General features: G+C 44.4%; 1 protein-coding gene across 2 annotated transcripts; it reads right to left on the reverse strand.

Annotated features, from left to right (window-relative positions):
* Window positions 1-675: 675 nt before the first annotated feature.
* On the reverse strand, window positions 676-23,141 carry LOC311208779 (ADP-ribosyl cyclase/cyclic ADP-ribose hydrolase 1-like). 2 transcript variants are annotated; one of them, XM_084285732.1, is made up of 8 exons: window positions 22,809-23,141; window positions 10,450-10,579; window positions 9,770-9,905; window positions 9,039-9,121; window positions 7,211-7,287; window positions 6,419-6,511; window positions 4,031-4,117; window positions 676-2,093 (listed from the first exon to the last, which is right to left on the reverse strand). In XM_084285732.1, exons 1-8 carry the CDS (start codon window positions 23,033-23,035, stop codon window positions 2,012-2,014), a joined length of 915 nt encoding a protein of 304 aa, XP_084141858.1. In that variant the 5' UTR covers window positions 23,036-23,141; the 3' UTR covers window positions 676-2,011. The 2 variants fall into 2 exon arrangements, with proteins under 2 accessions (XP_084141858.1, XP_084141857.1); XM_084285731.1 differs by having other exon boundaries at window positions 10,450-10,582.
* Window positions 23,142-24,200: the final 1,059 nt, after the last annotated feature.

Genomic DNA, 24,200 nt, shown 5'->3' on the forward strand with positions numbered 1-24,200 from the left:
TTTGTTAATCATCTCCCCTTGCAGCACACCATGCTTGTCTCCTGGCTTGACATGTATCTCCTGTTCTTTGGTCACACCCAGATAGGAACAAACTGCTTTCAGATAGCCAGAGGCACGGGAGGGCCTCCCTCTCAACTCAGATCATCCCCAAGTGAGAGGCAATCACCGGAGGCTGTGCTGTCCCTGTGCCTCATCCTTGTCCCTTGCCCCTCTGGTCCCATCCCCACTCCCTGCTGGCAGGCATTAAACACCTTCTGACAGTAAATATTGCTGCAAGTTTCCATACATCCTCAATTCAGGCTAAGCCCCCACACCACCCCCGTGGAGATGGCAGGGCCATACTCCTTCATTAATGCCTGGAGGCAGCTTCAAAAAGAAAAAAGAAAAAAAAAAAAGTAAAAAGTAAGAAGTTTGGGAAGGAAGAAGAACAGAATGAAAGATTAATTCTCTTTGGTTTGCTTAGTTCTTACTCTCGCAGTTAAACATTCTGCAGAAATCCTTGTAAAATTATTCCATTTATTCTTGACTTCCACTTCATACAGAAATACCCCTCTCTTTTAGGAAGCAGCTTATTTTCATGTCCAGTCTGAGGTTAACTAGAACGTGAAACTGAATTAACAGCACTTGCCATTAGCGATTTTATTAGAGATCTTGATTTGACAGTCAACGTTTTATAGTACATCAGAAAAGGTACAAAAGTGAGGTTGAAGACAGACTCTTGACTTATAGTCAGAAATAGCCTATTTACAAGTATTATCGTATGTCTGAGTCAATGCATCTAAGCAGTTACATTGCAGAGTGCAAATAAAAATCATTTCAATTCATGTAAACATTATGGGCAAGGGCTTGGGTATGGTCAAGCTATGCCCAGTGCAGGCTCCTGTATTATAGAGCAAAGGTTTATCTAGAGGTGCTCCAAGTTATACTAGCTTGCGTGGTCACTAAAATACACGGCATCACAACCTTCTGCTTGTGAGTCACACACTGCAAGGCCTCACCTTTCACCTCAGCACCTGAGGTCAGGAGAGACTCCTTACTGCGGCAGCCTCTGGATGTTTGTGTCTATCCCAGTGGATGGCCAAGCTCTGGCCTGAGGGGCCCTTTATGAAAGCTGGGAGGCTCACACTTACTGCTATATTAAGAAAAGAATGCAACCTGAACCACAACTATGCTTCCAGTAGGGTTTCAATGGGAATGCCTGAGTCAGTCTTGCTATTTTCTCTCCCCAGCTACCCACCAGATGTGTTCTTACAGATGCTGGCAATGCTCTGAGCAGCTTCTGGTCTCCTCTTGGCTCAGCTCTGCTGTTTCCTCACCAGCCACTTAGTGTGGTGCCCATTAGAAGGTAAGAATTGCTTTATCTCTTCCATCATCTGCTTTGCCTGATCAGAGGTGCCACAGTCCCTGGGAGGAAGGGTCAGAGCCCTGCCTGGCTCTGCCTGGCTCCAGGGCATTGCCCAATAAATGAAACCTCCAACCTCCAGAGGCAGCTACAGGAGAAATCCCAGGCCTCCCTTATTGATTCCCCCGACCTGTACAAATCATTGGTGTCTATAACGTGTGCCACTGGGCAATAAATATTCCCTGCTGGGGGATATTCCATGTGCTCCTGGCATTTCCCTTCCAGCCTTTCTGAGGCAGCACACTGATCACAGCAAGTTGTGTCTCCACTGGAAACTCTCTTTGTGCACTTCCCAGGGAGCCCTGCCCCGATGCTCTGCACACAATGGGAGCTGGACAAGAGGGAAGAAACCAGAACAAAGCTTCAGCCCTCAACCATCATACAAGTCCCTGGCCCTCCTGAAACAGTACGTTTGTTTGCTCATGTGTGTACAGGAATCACGCGTAAGGTACCACCTCCTGCTACTTGGCTGTTAGTATCACAGCAAGGACTGCTGGTTATTGGCTCTGTACACCATAGCACTATTTGTCCCTCTAAGCTATGTAGCCACGTCTTTTCCAGTTTTACACACAGATAATAAAAAAATCAAATAGTGTGGAGCACCCTGTTTCACGGAGTTTCCATGCTGCTGGGGCAAAGCCTGCAGTCCTCGTGGTCAGGATTACGTACACACTGAAGGAGCTGGACCGGCCTGGGATAAAACATAAAAATAAATATGTAGTCACCACATGCAAGTACTACTGTTATGTACTATATGCAACATGAAAGTCAAAGTGCATGTTACCTCTGTGTGTTATCAAGTAGATTCCTTAAGGTAACTTGTTTTAGACACTGCTGCAGAAAGGTAACTTTGTTTATAGTCATCGGTACAAGAGCAAGTGGCTATGAGGTGTAGTGAACTCACTGTATGCCAGCAGTGCTCTCATAGCAAAAATATATGATAAAGAAGATACCTTTCACCGGCTACGGAGTTGCTGCCATGCTGGAAGTTCATCATCCTGCTTACCCTGCAGTAGCCCCTGCTGATACCATGTACAGCTGTTGCTAAAAATATTATTTAGGATTAGATGTTTTGTTACAAGTACATCCAGGTTTTTGAGTTACTTGTGGAAAACACTGCTGACGCTGACAAAAACAAGAGGTAATTATCAGCATCAATTTCTATGTGGCACGAAATACCAGATGCTGAGCTGATACAGATGCACACAGTTCTGCCTGCAGAGATTTCAGAGGAATTATGCTAACTTGTCCTGTCCATCCTGAAGAGTTTTACTGCACATGTAAATTGCTTATTTTATTATTGCTCTCTATGCGAAATAATAATTTAAAAATTGTCCATGTTGCTCTACATAGTTGTTTATGCATCTGTTAGTTAAGTGCTGCCTAAAAGCTCTACTGCTTATTCTATCTTCAAAAGCGAGTTGTGAGTCTCAGCAACATACTCTTCATGAAGTGCTGAAGGTTTCTTTGTGTGCTGCGCCATGGGGGATCTAAGTTACCACATATTTCTTCTTTCTCCCTGGTCCCTTAGCTTCTTTGAACTTAGGCTGAGATAGTTTGCATTTGCTTGCAAGTCCTGGAAGTATTTGTTAAAGACTGCAGTTACCCAAAAAGAAAGCAAGTCCATGAGCATCATGATTTGGCAGAAGTACATGCTACACCAGTGTTAGTTTTTTCACAATGTGCAAGAACCCATTAACCAGGTTCGGCAGTACATAAAAAAACAGGGATCTATCACTGCCTTCAAGAGAAAAATCCTAGCACCACGTAAGGTATTTGTAGGGCAAATGTCTCTTCCACATACAAACTTTCCCTTATTTAAAACCAATGTCATGAACTCACTTATTTATAGAAATGTTTGTTTACTTTGGAAGGGTTCTTATCGAAGTATGACTTTTTCATTCTGAAAAGCTGTTCTTAGCAGATAAGATAAGATTATAGAGCTTTATGAGTAAAACTGAACCCTGGCTGCTTTTTTAATGTCACTAAAGAACATTCTTCCTCTGTGTGAAGGTCTCTGAACCGACACAGAAGGATAAAGGTCCTCAGGCTTTTGTAACTCCTCAGCAGGCAGAGATTTCAGTCAGGTCAGAACTTGGACTGTTCTGCTTCCTGGACTCCTGTTTTTATCTCCTGACAGTGGGGAATCATACTATTTAATAATGCTTATCATGTCCCGTGTCTCACTCCCTGACAAAGTATCTGGATGGAAAGGAAGCTCCAATTATAGCGAAGGAAGTAAGGAAGGACCATCCTTGACACAGTGTGTTATCTGCATGCAGCCAGGAGGAAAGCTGCCTGCTTGGTTTTGATTATCCTAGGTAAAAGCCTGGTCAGATGATGATCTGTTGAAGGAGGCTGGATTGCTTCTTTTCTGAAGGCAGCTGAGCGTGCCCAACAGCAGTGACCTTCTGGAGTGCAGGGCAGAGAGCAAGCTCCAGCCGCAGCCAACAGGAGCTCTGCAGCACGAGTGGAAGGCCCTGAGAAGCACACAGCACACTGAAGAGGTGTGGTGGAAGCAAGAGGGGAGTCTGCTCTAGTTTGCTGTAAACCAGGAAACTGATATCAAGCAGAGATGGAGATGCAGTATTAGTTTTATGTTAGCAAGCAGACACCAATGAGAATTACCTGTAATCGTCTTCACAGGTGATCGTGAAGTTTCTCTCTTCTAAGATGCGTTTTAACCTCTGTATGGAATGACCTGAGCATGACTCACTGGAGAGAAAAGTCTTTGTTACTTGTGTTCCTCAAGTGTGCAAGAAGCTCAGCTGAATTCAGTGCCAAGTCACTTTATTTCAGATAAGATTCTTAAAAAGCAGATATTAATCTTATTTGCTAATGTGCTGTGAAGCCCATATTGGTGTGTGGTGCTTTGACTGCCATTGGACATTTGCCTGTAGGAACTATTTGACGTTCAGTTGCGTAACTTATACAAAAAGATTTTTCAGGAAGCTATCTATGGGAAGTAATTCAGAACCATTCACAAGTTCAGTGTACTCTGGAACTGCTCCAGAGGTGCTGGTGGCCTCCATCAACAGGAATGTGCCATAAGGCTCATTCAAATCTGTGGAAGGACAAAGGGATCGAGTCCTCTGTGCAATAGAGACAAAGCCAATCACAAAATCCAGAAGCTATTTCCTGAGTAGGACATAAGATCAGTGGAAACAGACAAAAAACGTGGGAGGAAGCAGGATATGGTCTCCTGTCTGTTTGGCTCAGTGCGCTGGATACTGCTACTCCGTTTAGAGAAGCGTCTGTTTCAACTCCTTTTCCATTTGTAGGAACCCCGATTTGGTTATTTCTGTTTTGCCCAGCTAATGGTGTTTTGTGAAGCTTCTAGCAATGTCATACCTTGGAGATCTTTATCTTAATTTGCTTGCAATAGCCCAAGGGGCCCTCAAGTTGCAGGGAGAGGATTGCCAAATGTCAGAGACATAGAGAGCTACCGCAAAAGACTTGTTACCCTGGGCAAAAAATCATCTCTTGCTCCAGAGTATGGGACACAAACATATTAGGACAATAATACAATACTGGGACAAATCAAGGACTGTTCCTAACACATGGCATCAGTGGAAAGCAGAGCCAGCTTTTCCTTGTTCACAAGACTTAGCATATCTTATCAGTGATTCAACACGAGATACAATCTGAAGATAAGAGGAATAAAATATTCTTGGAGTTACCCTTCCTCTTCCTTGGAAGTAAGTTGACAATAAACTGTTGTGAACTTGGCACAGGAGGAGGATGTGTCAGGAGGGCTGGCAGGGCACCAGCTTGTTGAAGCTGTTGAGAAGCAGGAATGTGATAGCTTTGCTGACGCTGGGAAATCATGGCAAAAAGGATCAAGTGCCATGTACAGGGGAACTCATGCACAGATTACATATACTTTTCTTCAGCAAAACTCTGTGCAGGGGGTCATCAGAATGGGACACCAGAATATGTCTGGCATGCTGAGCACATGGTAGACGCGTGCCTCTGACAGACACATCAGGTTGTTTGGCAGAGAAACAATCCTGGTGTCTGTGCTTTTATTAGGGGAGGGCTTTCAACGCTGGAGCTGGCACTGTCTGAGAGTGAGACTGCCTGAGCATGGGGCTCTGCGGGGTCCATACTCGTTCCTGAGGCCACCACAGGCTCCTTCCTGAAAACATTTTCTCAAAACTAGTGCCTCTGGCATGTGGGGTTAACAGGAGAAACCATAGCAGTGCATTATAACCATGTGAACCACGGAACCATGAAGACAGACAAAGGCACTGAACCTCATGCTCAGTGCTTGAAATGTGACAGCTCTGCAAGGAATCTGAACAGGATGAAAAAGGTCACTCAGAAAGGCTCAGATGTGATTTGAGGTCATTGGTCTGGTATCAGTAATTCGATAATAAGTGTTTCAACTACAGATTTATTATTAAAAATGACAATCACAGAATCATTTAGGTTGGAGGGGATGACTTGAGATCATCTAGTGCAACCACTGTCAGCTCGAACAAGTTGCCCAGGACCCAGCTGGGTTTTGAGTATGTCCACAGACGGAGACTCTGTAACCTCTCTGGGCAAGCTGTTCCAGTGTTTGAAATTACTTTGTCAAAATGGCTCTGGTCACCTGATTAGCATATTTATACTATTTCTGTGGGGGAAAAAAAAAAAAAAAAAAAGTAGAAAAAAAAAAAGGTATCTTCCAGCTGTTCACCCTTGTAAATTTAACCTGCTCCATGCCTTAAGTGCTGCACCTATAATAATGGTCTGTAGAGCTCAGTGGATTTGGAGTAATATGGAGTTATGGAACTTATATGTCATGGAACTGTTTTAAAGCAAGAAGAATATAATTGTATCTTAGATGTAAGCGACCAGCTGTAACTGTGAAAATACAAAAGAAAACAACACTAAAAGTTTTATTCTTTCCTGTAAAGCAAGCAGCTAGGAGACTGAATGCAAAGCAGTTTTTCTGAGCAGGTTTAAGACAGTGTCACTGTTAGACAGACAGTCACTCACCCCTAGTCATTTTGTATTAGTGTGGTTTACCTTTGGGGTCCACCGATGTCATGCATAAGCCAAATCTGTATTTCAGAGACTTTATCTGGATTTAAGTTAAAGATCTCAATACTTCCAAAAATGCTGTAAGAATGGGACATGAAACATTCTTAGTTAGCTAAGTAAGAAGTTCAGAGTATGTTCCCCAACTACCACCACTTAGTGCTGCTGTCATCCCCAGTGAAAATGTTGTATTTTTACTGGATTTTCATAAACTATTTAATTACTTTGTTTTCCCCCTTTTCTCCCCATTTTTATTTCACTTTCATGAGATCTTCTGAAACTGTCTGCAGACAGAAACAAGCTAAAGTTTTTCTGTCTTCAGTGTCTTTTCTCCTGTTAGTTTTATTGGCTACGGGTTTGGTTTGGTGCAAGGAAAATGAATGTGGCTGTTGTCCTGACCAGCACAGCCTTCATCTTTCTATATTATTCAAGACTACACTTCCTTCAGCTAACACGAGGAAGCAGTCTGGAGAGGAAAATCCCAGTCAGATCATAAGCAGCTAGAAGTGTGTCACTCCTATGGGTATACAAACTCAGATTTAAAATGTAATAAAGCTACTTTGTGCAGTAAGATCATACTGGAGATCTGACCCATATACCCTCAGAAGGATTTTGGTTAGAGACATTGTATAGAAGGAGTTAAGTGAATAAGCTCTACATCAACCAATGGCTTAGATCCCTATATAAATTCACCAAAATTCCACCTGCACTAGGACTTACTGACAAAGATCTGCTGACCAGCACGCACGCCCAAGAGAAATGTGGATGCCGAGTAACTACCTGCTGCTTCTGAAAGCTCCGGCTTCTATCGATCCATTAAGCATCACCTGAACCACACCACATGCTGCTTCTGCAAACTAAACAGAACAAATGGATATTACAATCTGGCATTGCAGGCAGTGCCATATCAAAATTCTTAGCTAGTAGAGAGTAGTCTAACTTCTTCGATGTCATCAGAACGAACTGACACGAGTAGAGGATCTGGCCAAGGTTCTTACATATGCCCATGCAAACACAAGCCTCTAAACACTACGGCAATACTGCCATAAAGCTGCATTAACCAGGCATAAATTGGCAATCCAAGCTTGCATGGGACGGTACAACAACTTGCTGCCACGATTTTCAGTTTTCAAGGAGGGATGCAGTTTTCCAGACCACTGGCAGCTGCAGCTGTCTGACGGGGCTGCTTGTTCCCTCAGCAATGTGCAGAAAGCCTCAGGCTGCCTTAACTTGAGCATTGAGGATGAGCCAGAACAGAGCTACCGCAAGTTTAAGGACATGCAAAGCATGCAGTACTTGTTGCTCTGTGACTCACACTCTGTGTGCTTTTGCGGCTTGGGATTTTTCCCTACAGTGGTTTTAGTAAAGCTCATCACCAAGGTTTGTTTGATTTTTAAATTACTGGATCATCTAATCACTGTTCTTTCATTCTTTAAAACTTGTGTCCAAATATTTTAAGACTATTAGATTACAACATAAAGAACCCACAGTACTCCAGATACATAATCCATTGGTGAAATAAATTAATTTTTAAAAGCTTAATATAGAATGACTGTTCTTATCAAATCCTCCAATTCTTCTTACTTATAAACAATGTGGCTCAAACCCAGCTCTCAAGAGTTACAGAAGAGTTTAATTATGTGTACTTTTCCAATGTAATAAGTATGAGTTTCAGCAGATCTTAAATTTATTTGGAGTAGAAAGCTTGTAGTTGAGCAAGCCTGACTCTGTATGGTGGTTTTTCCCTCCCAGACTCTGGAACTGTACATCAAAACTGTTTTGAGCTTGGAAAATTTAAGTACACTAGTTTACCTAGAAAACAATATTTTACAGTGAGTAGACTTTTTCTTATGTACATGAGAGCTGAAGAATACATTGAGCTTGTTCTGCACCTGGAAAGTCAGCTATTAATAGTCATATCAAGGCTAAAATCTTCTGAGACATGTAAAATTAAACTGATCCAGGAGAATATTCTTTTTTCTGGCAGGTGTGAAATGAGCACTCTGTAAAGTGCTGATACAACAAAGCCAGGCAAACTGCTTAACTCAGACTAGCAAGGTCTCATGCATGTGACTGGAGCTGGCACGTGCATATGGATGGGCACAGTACAGGAACCTTGGACAGTAACACTGTGGGAAGATGTCCTCTTCAGGCTTATGCTGGGAAAGTGCAAGGGGACTCTTGGCCACTTGGCATACTCCTGTGCCAATCTGGGAGCTGCTCTCAACACTAACAAGCTCTAAGATATTGTATTTTAGCAGTTTGGGCCCTGTGATTTAATTGAGAGGGTTAGCATTATTACCGTAAGTCTTATTTGTAAAGCTCCTGCTGTCTGCCACGCATTGTTCCAGACACTGGCATACAGCCTCTGTCCACAATAAGAATGCCCAAACTCTGATGACAACTCCGGTCCAACTTATATAAAATATGGGACCTTGGAAATACAGATTTCCAAACCTACACTTTCTGGCACCTAATGCTAAAGTCCCTTTGAACTTTTAGTATTCCACTTTTTAAGTCCAATCTGCAAACTCAGATTTTTGACAGTGCCAGCAAGTTAGTGCCTTCCAACATCCTCAGGCTAGGGGAGGTTTATTCTAGATCTTACCCTCTTGGAAGCTGTTTTCCAGAATACAGAGCCAGGGTTGCTCTCACATTCACTCCGTTTTGGACAAGATTCGTAGTTGATTCCTGAGAAAAAGTACAATTATTTATAGAATAGCTAAGACTAGAGTGAGTATTGTTATGACATTAATACAGCTTTGAAAGTTTTGCCCCTGGTCAAAGCAAGATGGCTACATGAGGAAATGGCTTTAGAAGGAAAGAAAATTTGCATGTGTCCGACGGTCTTCCTCTTTACTCACACATGTCTCAGTGAGACAGCTGGAGGCCCGGTATGCAAATAATTCTCAGAAATCTGAGCAAGGAAAACAATTTCTACACATGACAAACAGGTTGGCTCTTGGCAAATACTTTCCGATCATGTTGAAAAATTAAAATTTGCCCAACTTTTCCTGTAATTCCAGCCCAGTTTAGAACTTGCTAGCCTTAAGCACTGAACCAGGAATCGCGTGGGCAGCAGAAACCCAGGGTCCCTCCATATTACCCCATCACTGTGACTAGCCTATGGCCAGGGCCCCTTTGAATGGGATTCTTATTTTGCAGTTTGTCCTATTGAATTTTAAAATAAAATTAAAAAAAAAATAAAAAGCTTTTAAAATAAATTATAAGAAAAGACAATGTGAAAAGGGACTGTGTCTAAGTCTAGATATACAAGAGAAAAGAATAATCTAGAATTCTAGTACTCACATTAGGTTTGCAAAAAATATGACTTGTTACCTGGGGCCGAAGGGTCTCCACACCACGAAACACCATCAAACATATAACCCAGCAAGGTGTCCTCCAAGGTTAGGAAACCGTGACTGGATTTTGTGTAACGATGCGCGAGGTCGTTTGTCTTGCTCCAAAACAGTGACTGTGAAATAAGTTACAATGAGCAATGAGTGATACTTATACTAGAGCTGGTCAGCACATTTTCCTGGAGAAAAACAAGAAGTTTTTATGTTAGTGATGGAGTTTTATTTTTTTACTGAAATGCTGCAAGTTCCCATTAGTGGGTCAGTTCTTCTTTCTGCACTCCTTGCTCCCATTTCCAAAATTTTGGGGGTAGTTATTTTTCATGGAAATGGATGTGCTCAACTTCAAAAGTATTCTGAAATAGAAGTTCTGAGTAGTTCACATAGCATATATATGCAATTTGTTGTGGGCTTCTGAACTACAGATGGAAGAGCAGATTTTTGGAAGCAGCATCTCTCTACCAGCAGGGTTGTGTGCTCCTTACAGAGAACACGGATTAAGCTCTGTAGCCTAACTGGGATGACCCTGGCAAAAATATCAGTCTTGTCAACCTACAAACATCCCCAGTTACTACAGAAAAGATCCATTGCTCGGAGCACTGAGCAGACATGTTGTTTCACAGCAATCCCCCTTGTGTAGCCTGCCCAGAGCCGTGTCATTACCTTGTTGCAGGGTATGGGATGACTTGCCAACTCCATTAAAGGCTGATAATCTTCTGCGGTAGTGTTACAGGGATTCTTGTAAACGAACGCATATTTTAACGATTCCCATATTTTTAGGCAATCCGTATCTCTGCTGAAATATAAAAACATGGTTAATTAGTATTTATGAGTATTTATGATTGTGAAAGGATCTCCTGTTGCATTTAAACACTATGGATAGATTTTAAAAGAGTTCTGATCATGCTCAGGCATCACCATATATATTATGCATTAAAAAGTAGAGTATCTTCAGTGAATTGAATGTAAACCGAGGAATAAGCAGTTGTAAAACACCTCTCCCCTGCATTTTGTATTACTGATTATTGCAATACCTGAATGCTTTCTGTGTTTTTGCCCCTTAAGAGAGTGGTGCTAACAACTAGGAGATCAAATTTCTTGATTATTCATACTAAATCATGAGACGAATGTGGCAGAATATAGCAAAATGTGCCTATGAGCCTCCCTGCTGAGTATTTGACCCTACTGAAACATCTAAAGTTTTATCTAAAACATAAGAAGAGGTCTGGGTATTTTGGACCTGGTATTTTCAGTTATGGGGAGCTTGCACCTATGGACTCTACTGGAACCACTGGTGATTTGCACACGTATAGGTGAGATCTGAATCAGGTGCTAGATCCTCCAGTGGATTTTTTTCAGTCTCTTTGTGATGTTCCACCATGTTACCAGCTCTGCCCTTTCTGTTCTCCCTGGTGTGAACCAGGAATCCCCCTGAATTTACATGGGAAGAACCAGTGCATGCCAGGACACAACCACCACACCTCGGTCTACATTAACTTCTTAGCATGTTGCTTCACCAGCCCTGGAAATAAAGCATGTCTCTGCGATGGAAACAGAGCTCCTTTTGTAACACTGAGAGGAAATTGGCTGTACACTGCTGACAAGAAGTCCCCTCTCTGCACCGAAGTAGCTCCACGCTCCCTTGAAGCTGTAGCATCTAAGGTGTGGGACTGCTCAGGACATCTGCTTTCTTGTGCTTGTAGGAATGAATGAAAACTTTAGTTTAAGATTTTTAGGTAATTCCTAACTATTGTCTGCCTACTATGTGTTTTCCAGGCTGTGCCCATGGGTACAGGTCGTGCTGCTGCAAATTCAGGCCCATTTTGAAAGCCAGCCCCTGGGAGTGACAGCCACCCAGCCATTCTGCAGCTCTTTTCCCTGTTCTTACTGTAAATTCCAGAAGTTGACTGTATCATCCTGCTGTCAGCATGCTTGAATGGAGCTGTTCTGGCTACCCGAGACTCATCCTCTCTTTCTTCACTATTTGTACCCAGCTCCCAGGGTGTTCCCACTGAAAGCTGGCTGAACAATGGCCTTTGTCTGTTGTGCAGACACAGATGTCTTGCAAAAGTAGCAGGGATCAGTTAGTAGGTGACACACAGCTGCAGGCTTCATTTCCTGCTGGTATTCGGGTAACAGGTAGGATGTGGAATTTGATTAGTCTTATAAATAGTCCTGAAGGGATTAAAAGAATAGTTTGGTGGCAGTTCATTGAGGATTTCAGAGTATTTTACAAGTTAATTGTCACTACAGTTGTGTGAACTCATTCCCACTGCTTAACTTGACCCCGATTGCCATTGAGTGCCTATTTGAGCATCGGAGGGGTGAAGGAAAGCAGGCAGCTAAGCCCAGCCTGTGGGACCCAGAACCCCTTCTCAGCTCCCAGCCCTTTCCTTGCTGTGCTGGGATGTGTCTGCATGTCAATGCTCTTCCTCCCTAAACCTTATGGAGAAGAAACATCACACACACGGAAGGTCAGAGGTTTTTTGGATGTGTCCAGAAGAGCTACAGCACCACCTCGCAGTGGCAATGCCTCTCCTAGACTTGCAGCGGGGGCCTGGGCCAGTATCACACCAGCAAGGACCACAAGGGACCCACAAGGATCCACAGCAAGGTGTGAAATCTGACAGATAAAGCAGTGCTACGAGCCACAGCTGGTCACCTGGCCATTTATTCTTTCATACAGCAAAGTTTTGCAAGCTGTGTTTCAGTAGACAAAATATTTCTCAAGGAACCACCAGAAACCCTGGGTTTGATCCTAAAGGCAGAGAGGCAAATGACAGATACATTACAGAGCATTTCTGCTCCTGGCTCTAGCGATGACCACGAGAAGCATGAAGCAATAACCATGGAGGTGATGCTCGATCCAGCCCAGACAGCTTGCTGAGCCCCGAGCCTGAAGCACGGCTTTCCCAGCACTGCAGCCCCCCGAGCTCAGCACTCGGTGCTGTGCGTGGCTGCCCCGATAGCTGGGAGAAGGGCGTAACAACAAACCTGGCAGAGCTGAGCAAAGCTATGTGTAACGGCACAGCGGTGGCAGGGCTCAGCCTTCACATGAGGGAAGCTCTTCTGCAGCTGATAGTAAACGGTAAGGCATGAAAGGGACTTTTATATAAACTCAACCAGTTCAGCTTTGCTTTGCAAGTCACACCATGCAACTCCCAAGTAAAAAAAAAAAAAAAACACACACAAAACTACAAAACCTAAAGAGTATTTCGTTTTCACTACCCTTGCACATCACCGTATGTATTTTTACATCTGAATAAAAATAAGTGATTGGTTTGCTTTTGGAAGGCCATTTCTCATACAAAATACATAGCACCTGTACATAAACATGTATACCAAATACAGGTTTTACCTCGCATCTCAAGAGTTTTGACTACACCGAGTTTTGGCTTTGTCTGATACACAACAGGCACCGAGAGAGCTTTATGATTTGTTAATCCCAGCTCCAGGAAGAGATGGAATTCCTTCCAGCCTCACTGCTGATAGAGATGAGAGAAATAAAAGACAGAAAACGTGTGCCTGGAGTATGGTACTTAACTCCACTTAACTGAGAAAAGAGGCGGGCACGTGTTCAGGCTTGACACAGCAAAAGATGTTGAGATGCTCCTGTGATACCTGGTGTTGTGGGGAACTGGCATGTATCTGGCTGAAAGCTACTGAACTTGCACTTTCAGGTGGAGCAGAAAAAGGAAAACCTCAGAAAGTGATGGCTGTGATAGGATGTGATAGGGCTGCTTAGGAATTTTCTAAGCATTTTCTTTATCAGGGAAGTCCTGATCCAGCACATCTAAGACTATCATGTCAGTGATACCCTCACTGGGAAGCTCTCTCAATGGATTCATTTCCTTTTCTGTCTGCTAAAGAAGAAAGGAAGGGTGAGTGTGAGTATCAGGAGCCCATGGGGAACGTGCTCATGTACCACCCTGCTGCAGGACTCACGTGCTTTTTCTGTTTTGGGAGGTTTTTTGTGTGTTTTGGATTGCATTTTTATTAATTCTGCGTCAAGCAAATATCCTATCTTTATGTATTTATGTTTGTGTAATGAATTTCTTCCCTCAAGGCCAACTTTGTTTATACTGAATTTTTAAGGCCTTTATTCTGTTACAGAGTCTGAAAAATTTAAGCTGAGTTCAGTAACAGATAAAATAAATATAGAATAATTGTATGTGTATTTTTCCACGAATTTTTAAAATGAATATAGCTTGGGAAATGCTGGTAAATGTGAAATAATAATAATTAACAGGGAACACCATGAAAGCTGCTGTGAGCTCAGGAACTGCCCCTGTAGCTCTTTCTCTGGAAAGCAGGGACTGCAGAACTGGGCCTTGGGAGCTTTTGCAGGCGAGGGTCTGCATCCTGTACTGAGTACAGCAAGAAACGAGAGCTGAGGTACCAATGCACAACACCATTATAGCTCCATTTCCTTCTAAAATCCTAATGTTATGTATATGGCAAAGCATATCCTGCATTTTCCTTGTATTTGGGTAGAAGCTGCATTTTCTTCCAATGAATTTGAGTATTTCTATCCATTTACTTTTTTTATGAACACCATATTAATTTATCAAAAGGAAGCTGGGGCCAAGAATATTTCCATTAGCAGCTGTCCCAGCAGCCAAACTTTAATGTGTGTATTATAAAACTGGACAGCTTCTGCATCACTGTCTCCTGCATGTAAGTACATTGGCCTGGCTAACCTTGAGAGAGCACTCTTGCACTTAAAGGAATAGGATGGCATCAAGAAATCTCAATTAATATAGAACTTTTATTTTCTTTACTGTGCAATTGTATTTTACATTGTTTTTTCACTGGACATGACAGAGCAAATTCATCTGCAATTGAAATTGATTTAATTGGTGTAATAACAGGGGTGAGTTTCATCCCTGGTGACTTCAGTTAGAGCACGAACAACATCTCGTTTTCAGTTCAGCACTGGATGCTAAAAACATCCTATGAAGGGCAGTGTTTCCTTGAGCTGTGTTGCCCCCAGTTTTTCACTCAAAAATTTGAGAGAGGTGCTTAAAGTGCAAGACCCATATTAAATTTCCAAGTGGAAATGATTCGCAGGCATTGCTCTGGAGAACTCAGTCAGTTCAGCCCACATTCTCCAAACCTCCTACCAAGCATGACCAGCTTCCCTGGTGGGACACGGTCTCCCATGCGGTCAGAGGTGCCTCCCTAAGGTCCTGAGCTTCCTTTCTAACACAGAACGATGTCCTCAGGCCATAAACTGAGATTTTAATTGTGGTCTCTGTGGTGAGGCTCTGAAGGTAGAGCTGGAAAATGTCCCCAGCGGTCCTTTCTATTACTGGTCTTTGCAGGAATGACACCTCACAGGCCAGGTAATTGGTGGTTGCAATTTGCAAAGCTGGTCTGGGAGGCGCTGGCGAGTCCAGCTGGGTCTCACCTCTGGCTCCGTGTGGCCTTGTGTGTGCCCTCACCCCAGAGCCCTCCTCATTTGCTACCACTGCCAGCTAAAATAATAATGCGGGTATGCACCTGAGTGCTTAGAAACTTGGCTCTTTAACAAGTCAGTGAGAAGTTGTGGTTGTAACAAAGCTCCTGAACTCCATCAGAACGGTCCACACCGTGCTCCAAGTGTAAGGTATCATCTTCATCTGTGAAAGACTGAAACCCAGGTGTTTCAGAAGGAGACTGCACACCTATGGAACTAAATGCAGTATTTCTGCATCAGACTTTGCCTACTTATCTGTTTCCCTGCCTCTTTTAGGTGACTTGCAGCAGCTGGAGACGGCATGCAATTTATATGTTTATATTCAGTTTATTTTATCATGTGAGCTTATGAGTAGCTATGCCTACGTGGTCAGAAATCATGCAAAATATGCCTTTGTCATGTATGTCAGGCCTGTGTAACCCCGAATCCTTTTGCTTCTTTTTTTTTTTTTTTTTTTTTTTTTTTTTCCCTAAATATTTTAGGGCTGCCCCTTCCCTTCCTGCAGCCTCACCGTGTCCCACATTTTTGGAGTCGCTGCAAATCCCAGCCCAGGCAGCTGTGGTTGGACTCTCCTGCACACAGCCTCCTGCAGACAAGGAGCTGAGGCAGGGTGCACACTGCCATCCAGCGGGAGAACTCGGTGGACTCTCCGGAGCAGCTCCATCCAACCGGGCACATCTGCAGATGCCTGAGCCAGAAAACAGGTACGTGCATACATCGGATCAGATTCCTTACTCCTGTTCGAGCATCTAAAGTCTCCCAGCAGATATCTTGGTGCTAAAAATTAGGCAAATGGGAATTGTGAGAGGTCAGCCCATGTGCTGTCAGAGCTGGGGATGTGAGGAGGCTACCACCTGCTGCTTTTCGCACTGGGATAACACCAAAGGGGAAAAATTACCACGGGAAAGAATGAAGGAAAAAATCATGGCAGAGCTACCAACCTCAAAGCTTTCAATGACCACTAGCATCCCACTGCCCACTCAGCTTAATTATAATTGTCTGTCACCAAAATGTTGACAGTAATTGCTGTTTTTTAATATGAGAATGACAAAAGGTGTTTTTTTGTTTGTTTGTTTGTTTGTTTTGGCAGCTTGATTTTGTAAGTATTGCTCTCTGTTAATTAAACAGCCCAAAAGCTGGTAAAGAAAGCAATGCAGAAACTGCCTGGAGATAGAGACAGGCATCCAAAACCTTGTCTTAGAAAGACGACACCTGGAAAGGCTGCCTCGAGGCAGAGCAACTGTCCCCACAGCAAAGGTGGGGAGCCGAGAGGTCTGGAAGAAGAAGTGCAAGCTGAGATCTCTCCTGGGCGTACCTCAGGGCTGGGTACGTGCATGGACACGGACTGGGAACAAACGAGGGCTCCTTGTCATCCCAGCCCTTCCTTCTGGCAGGAAAGAGAAGGCTGCAAGGGCAGCTGAACGTGTGGCTTTGGTTTGTAACTCCTGCATTGTTTTATGTGTGGTGGGAACTGGTGCTCCTGGACAACACAGCGCCTTGCAACCCTTCCTGAAAGTGCTGGGTCAAGAGGTGGCAGCTATAACTAATGAAAAGTTCATCTACACATACATATATATTTTTTTACCAGTCAGATTTCAGCCTTCCCAGGTGAAAAAACAGATTGTTTAAGCAGGTGATGTTTTCAGCGATGCTTAATAAGCTGGATGCAGTCTCTAGAAAAACTGAAGTCTTACCTGGCCTGCATTTTGTCAGAGGGCTGCAGTTACTCTACAGTTTAAGTTTCCATTTGAGGACTATGCCATCAACAGATACAGAACCAACAAACTTAAGCTAGCAGCTTACCTCTTGATTAGAAAACATATTTTCATTATTGCTTTAATATTAACCTTAGAAAAACACTTTTATAAGGATCTAAATAAAAGTAAGTGACAGCAGGGAAACACTCAATGGTTTAACGCAGCTGCAGAACTGTTTCCTGTGACGTGTATTTGCAGTACACTGGGGTTTTTATAGCCCTAAAACTGCTGGGATGTGGCATAAATGCAGTAAGTCAGGAGAATTCCCTGCCTGAAGGGTGGCACGCGTCAGCAGGACAAGGACAAGGGCACAAACCAGACTTATTATAACACTGAGTAAGCTCCTTGGTAATACCTTACTTCGCTGTCATCTCTCGGGAAGACAGACTGCACAGCCAGCATCTCTTTTTACTCTTAAGACACTTGAGGAAGCTCTCCACTTGACCCCAGAAAGGAAAAGGATGTAATCCTCTTATCTCAACATATATAAACAAACGGGTGTTTCCCCGCAGTGCTCTGAGATGTCCGACAGCTCTGCACCAAACCTTGGCAGTGACAGCTCAACTGCGCCGTCAGGAAGCCACCCCCAGGCTTGGCTCTTCGCACTGGCAGCTCTACAGATGTACAGATCCCAACCACAGTGCTGGGAGGGAACAAGGTTTCCCTTTCATCAACAGCGAGGTCTTAGATGCTAACCTCAGATCTCAACAGCACTGCTGTACGTTGATGATGGCCCTGGAGAAAAGACACTGAAAGACGACAAGAAAACCCAAACGGAGCCCTAATTTATAGCCCAGAACAGTCAGGGAAACTTGCCTTGAACAGCAGAAGGACACACTTAAAGTGCTAACAAACACGTTTTTGTGCCTGCTACATGATAGATCCCAGTTCCCCTGGAAAGCTCAGCAGGCTGTGTTTCAGTGCAAGCACACCTCTGACCAAGATTTGAGCAGTTGCTAACCTTTGTAATGATTTCATCTCAGTTCCCCAGAAAGGGTCAAAGTCACTCCCCTACAAGTTCGGGAAAAGCAAGCGTAGCAGATCTTGTTATAAATACTGAGGGCTGGAAGAAATGAAATGGAAGAAATTAAAAACCAAACTACAACAACAGCTAACAGAGAGCAGGTATTAAAGGCAACACATTTGCATACGAAATAGGAAGGGAAATACTAAAAGCGTATGCCAAAGCACTGTAAGAAATCTTCCTACTTATCCATTTTCATGTTGGCCACCTTAACACTGAGGGACAAAGCAAAAGTACCAACAGATACCAACACCACTGCTGCTACAGACAAGCCAAGCTGTTTCTTTTCCTATTTACGTCGCTGACCTCTTGAAAGCCTAAAAGCATTATCAAAGAAATCAAAGAATAGGAGGGCACCCCTTAACATAAGGCATGTTTTCTTAACAAAAAACAACAACAACAACAACAACAAAAACAAATCTCAGGTGAGTTTGAATGTAATGTCATGGCTACATAAAATAAAGCTCAGAATATTTATGACATTGAACCAAATCATAGCTGTTGTGAAGTGCCATGCTCAACATAGAAGTGTTAAAAGTCAGCAAGCAAACGCAAGGAAATTAAATTAAAAATGCTGAGCAAGACGTGAAGGCATAACACAAAAGTAAGCATACAAAAAAAAACTGCTCTCGAGAAGAAAGGATGGTGCCAGTGCAATAGTATCTCACACAAAATCATGGTGCCATGTGTTTTTTTTTTACAAAATATATCAGCATCTCCACAGCCTGCAAAGGAATGGAAAGGAACAACGCATCCATGCTCATGCAGTCAGAAGGCAAAGCTCTCCTGAGCGTGTGCCAGCTTTTACTAAATTTAATGGAACTACAGACTGTGAAAATTTGTTATAAGGGGGATTTGTGGCCAAGTTTAGGAACATTATTTTTCCAATTGTATGTTGAGGGGGATGCCTATGCTGTATGTCCACACGGCATTTCATGAAACTCCATTTGCACCTTCATCACAGGGCTTTGCATCTCAGATGTGCAGAGATGGCTGGGTCTGCACAGCCACAGTCGCTACCTACATGGCTCCTGGTCCATGTCCCTGCTGCTCTCTCACTGGCAGAGGTCAGACAAGAAATGAGCTGGCTTGTCTCTAGCCATTTTGAAGTAGTAGGTGCTTGCAGGCTTGGCTTAGCTTGGTTGAATCAGAGATGGGTAAGTGACGGCAGATCTGGAAGTGAGGTAGCGCTATCTGGGAATGACAAATCTCCTGAACTGCAGATGTAAGGCGAGTGTACTTATAAACTGAAAAAGAAGCATTGCTTGTGTCTCCCAGATCATGACCCCCTCACAGATAATGTTTCTTAGCCCTTCCTTCACAAGGTCACAAAGTGCTAATTGCATCTGAACTCAGCCTGCCAATTCAAAGGGGCAAATCAAACCGGTGGGCTTCACAGCAAAAGGTTTTACGCTACCCCTGTAACTGCCTGTTCTCCCCCAGCAAGCAAAAAGGTGCAAAGCTCCTCAAGAACATCTGCTGAGCTCAGGGTGATGCTGCTCTGCCCAGCTGTGAGAGCCAGGCTGCAGGATCTGATCTGATGATGATGCCACAATGCAGGATCTGCACTGGCTGCTGGAAAACCACTCTGATTTCACCAGAGCTGCATCCCTGGCAATTTAGATGTGTATGCTGTGAGAACCGGAGTTTGAGAATTGCGTGTAGGTAGCCAGAAGAGGGAGCCTGTCTTCCTGGGAAAGAGGACACGAAGCAACTTGAGGTCAAATCCTTCCCTCAGCCAGAAGTGCCTTTGGCTGTTGCTCAGACAAAACTACAATGCATACCAGCGGCCGTGGCAGACGAGCATGGGAATTCTGCAAGAGTTGTGGAAACAGAGTTCGCATCTGTTGTCAGTGCTGAAAAAAACAGGACTACCAAGCTGTGACAGACTATTGCTTTAGCTGTGCCTTTTGGCAGCAGCCAGTATTTTCAGGGAAGCTGAAGAGAAATACTGCTCTTTAACGGGAACACCTAAATGCACAGCTCTGTGTGCAGGGAGTGAAACCCCTAAAAGCTGCCCCGTACCCCTAGCACTGTTTCCTAGAATTGGACCACACGCATGACGAGGAGCATTTGGTATTCCCTGCCTGTTTCTCCCAAACTTTGGCACAACAGCAGTGGTACTCTGGAAGAATAGCTGAGGAAACTGTAAACAAATGACTCTTAAGCATGATGTACACATGTGCTAGGTGAGCATCATCACGACAGCAGCAGCAGAAATACCAAGGATTTTATCACACACAGGCAGTTACACAGCCTTATCACCGAGAGGTGCTGTATGAAGCACTTAGGAGTGGCTCTTTAGCAAGCAACTGCAATAAATACAGTCCCTGAACGTTTTTATGGTTCTGGAGAATATAAAAATCAATGGGATAAAATCTGATTGCACAAGAGATGCTTATAAACCCATACCACAGACAGCAACAGTCCTTCCAGGAACCTCACTGCCGGTGGCTCCAGGCCCTGTTTCTAATCAGAAAAGACAAGAACATGAAAGGAGCCAGCTGTCTGTGTTGTGTCCAGAGCTCCACCAACGTGAGGGGGCGTGCAAAAGGCACCTGGAGGATTAAAGCAACCCCAATGATGCAGGTGTCATTCCTTGGTGGCATGCCCATGGCCCTGCCATAAGATTTATAGTACAAGGTTGCAAAAGCAGAGCTAAGTGGTGACTATAGACTCACGGCCCCCATCTGTGATGCCTAGAAGTTAGAAATCCCATATTAATGTCAACAATCCCCTCCTTTTCCCAAAACCAGACAGCTCTTCCAGTTTCAAAATACAGCATTCCAAAAGACAGCAGTAGCCACGCTCGCTAACTACTCCGATGAACAGACTGCTACTTTCAAAAAACTGAGAACGCTGTCAAAGACATAACATAGATGTCAATGGCTCCGGTATAAAAAAGTTAAAGCATGAAAACATGTACACGGGTTTACTAAAAGCAGAGCTTTTTAAAGAAATGTGCATGTTGGTGCATGAGTAGACTATGGACAGATTTATGAGGAAAACAGATTTCTAACCATGGCAGTGAGGTTTCCGTAGCAGAAGTAGCCTAAGGCTACAAAACGCCTCGCTGAGTATAGGACACAGCTTGAGCAGCTTACAAGTGTGCCTGAGCTTCTTCAGTTCCATGTTCCTACTCCGTTTCTTTGATTAAGTGCACCAAAGATCCCATGCAAGGAAAGATCCAAGGCCTACATTAGTGATGAAAGAGCACAGGATGAAAGACAGAGGGTTCTCTGATGTGTCCTAAAGGCACTGGCTTTGTTATCAGGAAGTGCTAGTGATAAAAGCAGTTACATTACAACATACACCGACCTCAGTAGGATCAGAAATGGGGAATCTGAGGTTAGGTACCCAGAAAAGGCAGCACCTAGGTTTTACTTCTCTGTGCAGGAACCTCCTGAACATTTTGGGTGCATGTAAATGAACATATTTTTTTTCCATTTTCAGTGCTCTCTCAGATTTTACGTTGTTTATTTAATAAAGTGAAAGAAAAAAATCCTACCCTAGAGATGCCACTGGAATTATTTAGCATTGCTGGATTAAGCACAGCACAAAATCTTATACCTTGAAAAAACAACCTTTTAGAAAGCTTATAATCGTGTGTTTGCAATTATTTCAAAAACATTCTTGAAAAAAATTAAGCTTATGATTCCCTTATGGTTCAGATTCAGATGGTTTTGTGAAGGAAAACACAATAATTTCACATTTAGATATTGAGTCTACCCTTTAATAAGCTGATATGAACTTCTAGAAACCTGTATGTGATTTTGCAAAGGCTTCGTGAGCTTTTTTAATTTTATTTTAAAAGAGAAGCTGCCTCACTTACACTGCAGCCACTCACGTGTTTAACATGAAGTGGGTGCTTAAATCTCTGCGTGCTCAGGCTATGATTTTCCATCTGCCCCTTCCCCTCCAAATGCTGAAAATCATTTTTTTCGTACAGCCCTGAACAGAGGAACTGAAGAGGAGACCAAATCCAAGTAAGTTATGTAGAGCTTTGTTTCCATTGGCGCAGTGTCACAAACACGAGAGGTGACATTGTCTTTTTGGAGCCCAAGAGCAGGATGGCTCTGTCACTGGGCTCACAGTGGTGGAAATATCTACCAGAGGCTTACTGAGGACACAGACAGGGTGGCTGGTGCCCCAAGAAACGATGAGAAACCCTGGCTGCTCTGAAACCTGTCCTGAGCTGTTTGGCATCACCATTGCCCACAAGGAACCCAGGAATCTCCTTACTTTGTGCTCTGCCTTTTCCTGCAGGGCTGGAGAGCAGAACATCAGCTCTCAGCCCTAAATGCTGGCTGGGACCAAGGAATCCTCCTCCCTGAGCAGCTCAGGGCGTGAGGGCACCTGGGGCTGCTCACGTTGGCCATCACACTCCTGGCACTTCTCCTGAAGCTGTGCCGGAGGCTTTGCCCCATGCTAAAAGCATCTGTTTCAAATAACCCTAATACATTTCCCAACACTCTTCTAACATCTCTGTCCATCCCAGAAGTGTGTCACAATCCTTCTCCTCCTTCCTGGGTAGCGGTGGCTGTGTGAACGCAGCATTACACACTACAGGACGTTGGGAAGGTGGGATGTACGGCAAATTAATTGCCTTCCCTTCCATACTCCGACCTGTTACAACCCAGCTTCTGTTTCAGCTGCCTTTAAAGGGGCTCCCATCCGTGTCCGTGGGCGCCTCTGGACCCGGGATAATTACAAACATTGTCCCTTCTTTAGCTCCCCACCGCCCCAAGCCCATCGGGTTTGGCTCCACGCCGCCACCACTCACCCCAGCGCCGGGTGCCGCTCGGCCAGGTAGCTGTAGCACCTCCCCAGCACGATCTCCCGCAGGTTCCTGGTGGTGCCCCTGTCCTGCCACCTCAGGGGCCGCCCGCCGGCCGCCTCCCTCCCCGGCATGAAGACGGAGGCCAGCACCACGGCCAGGACGAGGGCGGCCAGCAGCAGGGCGATGCCCGCCAGCAGCACCCCGCGCTGCCGCCTCCGCGACCCCGGCATGGCGGCGGGAGGCAGGCCCTGAGGGGCAGCGGCTCGGAGGTCCCGAGGGACAGCGGCAGCTGCGGGAAGCCGCCGGCCAGCACCTCCCCTCCCGGCCAGGTCCCTCCGGGAGGCGAGGCTGGAGCCCCCCCGGCCCCGTCCCGCTGGTTTTAAGGGCGTTGTTGCCGGCCCCCGCCTCGCCTTTCACCGCCCTCTGCGCGGCTCCCACCCGGAGGTCGCCGGGGTGCGGGGCCCAAAATCGTCCCCCGAGCCCTTGTGGCGGTGCAGAGCCCCTTGAGGCCACCCGCCCTGGGCTGGTGTGCGAGTTAAAAGTGAAATAAACGTGTTTCTAAACGCTCGGCGTTTACAGCAGGCGATTACTGACTTTGTGGTTGTCTTACAAGTACGGGGAAACTCATCAGCAACCAGCGGGGCACTTTCTGTCTGTCCCTGCAAAGAGCCAGGGCTCAGCTGGCACACGAATTTCTGGCAGTGTGTAAGCTGGGGTGTCCGAGGTTTAGGGAATAATCCGCCAGTTCAGTCAGCACTCAGTCCTTATTCTCCTCTCCACACAGCACAACTCTGCTTCTCTAGTCAAAAGCCAACATAGAAAGGCTAAAATCTCGACATCTAAACAAAGTAAAGCACTGGATGTCAGCATAAGGTTAACTACAAACCCTTCATCATTGCTTACAAAGCATAAGCTTTAATGCAAGAAAGGGCTTTTGGGACACAGCTCAGGACCAGGCAGTTCCGAAAGACCTGAGAAATGCTCTGACCAAGCCCTTCAGTCTTAAACGGTATTTAAATATATCAGCTGATCTTGTATTTTTTATTATTTTCTATTTTTTACCCATCCAGTTTTCAGAGAAACCATGCAAACTGTGGGAGGGTTTTTCTCAGAACTGAAATTTCAGTTTTGGGGCTGCATACCTCTTCCTAACATGTGTGCCATCCTAACTCCTAGTGATGGCTAGATAAGAAGTGGACAAGAAAATGCCTCCAGTTGGACACACACCTTCCCTCATCTGAAAACAAGATTGCCAGCTGATAATTAGGGAGAAAAGTTAAATAGCTATTGTGAATGTTTATTTTGGTAACTTTATAAAAACATACGAACAATCGGATTTATGAATAGGAAAATTGAATTTAATTATCTGTAGAATAATAGCTGAAGTTGCCAGGA

This window comes from Netta rufina (genome assembly GCF_964035555.1).
Source record: "Netta rufina genome assembly, chromosome: 4".
Classification (NCBI taxonomy): Eukaryota; Metazoa; Chordata; class Aves; order Anseriformes; family Anatidae; genus Netta; species Netta rufina.

Bases quoted from the DNA above. Each gene is read 5' to 3' on its own strand.
- LOC311208779 (XM_084285731.1), bottom strand. From the start codon at position 23,035: ATGCCGGGGTCGCGGAGGCGGCAGCGCGGGGTGCTGCTGGCGGGCATC. The intron at 4,118-6,418 runs GTAAACCACACT...TTTTCTCTCCAG, and splicing joins GACATCGGTGGACCCCAAAG to TGAGTCATGCTCAGGTCATT. The intron at 2,094-4,030 runs GTAATTCTCATT...GTTTTATCCCAG, and splicing joins ACCTGTGAAGACGATTACAG to GCCGGTCCAGCTCCTTCAGT.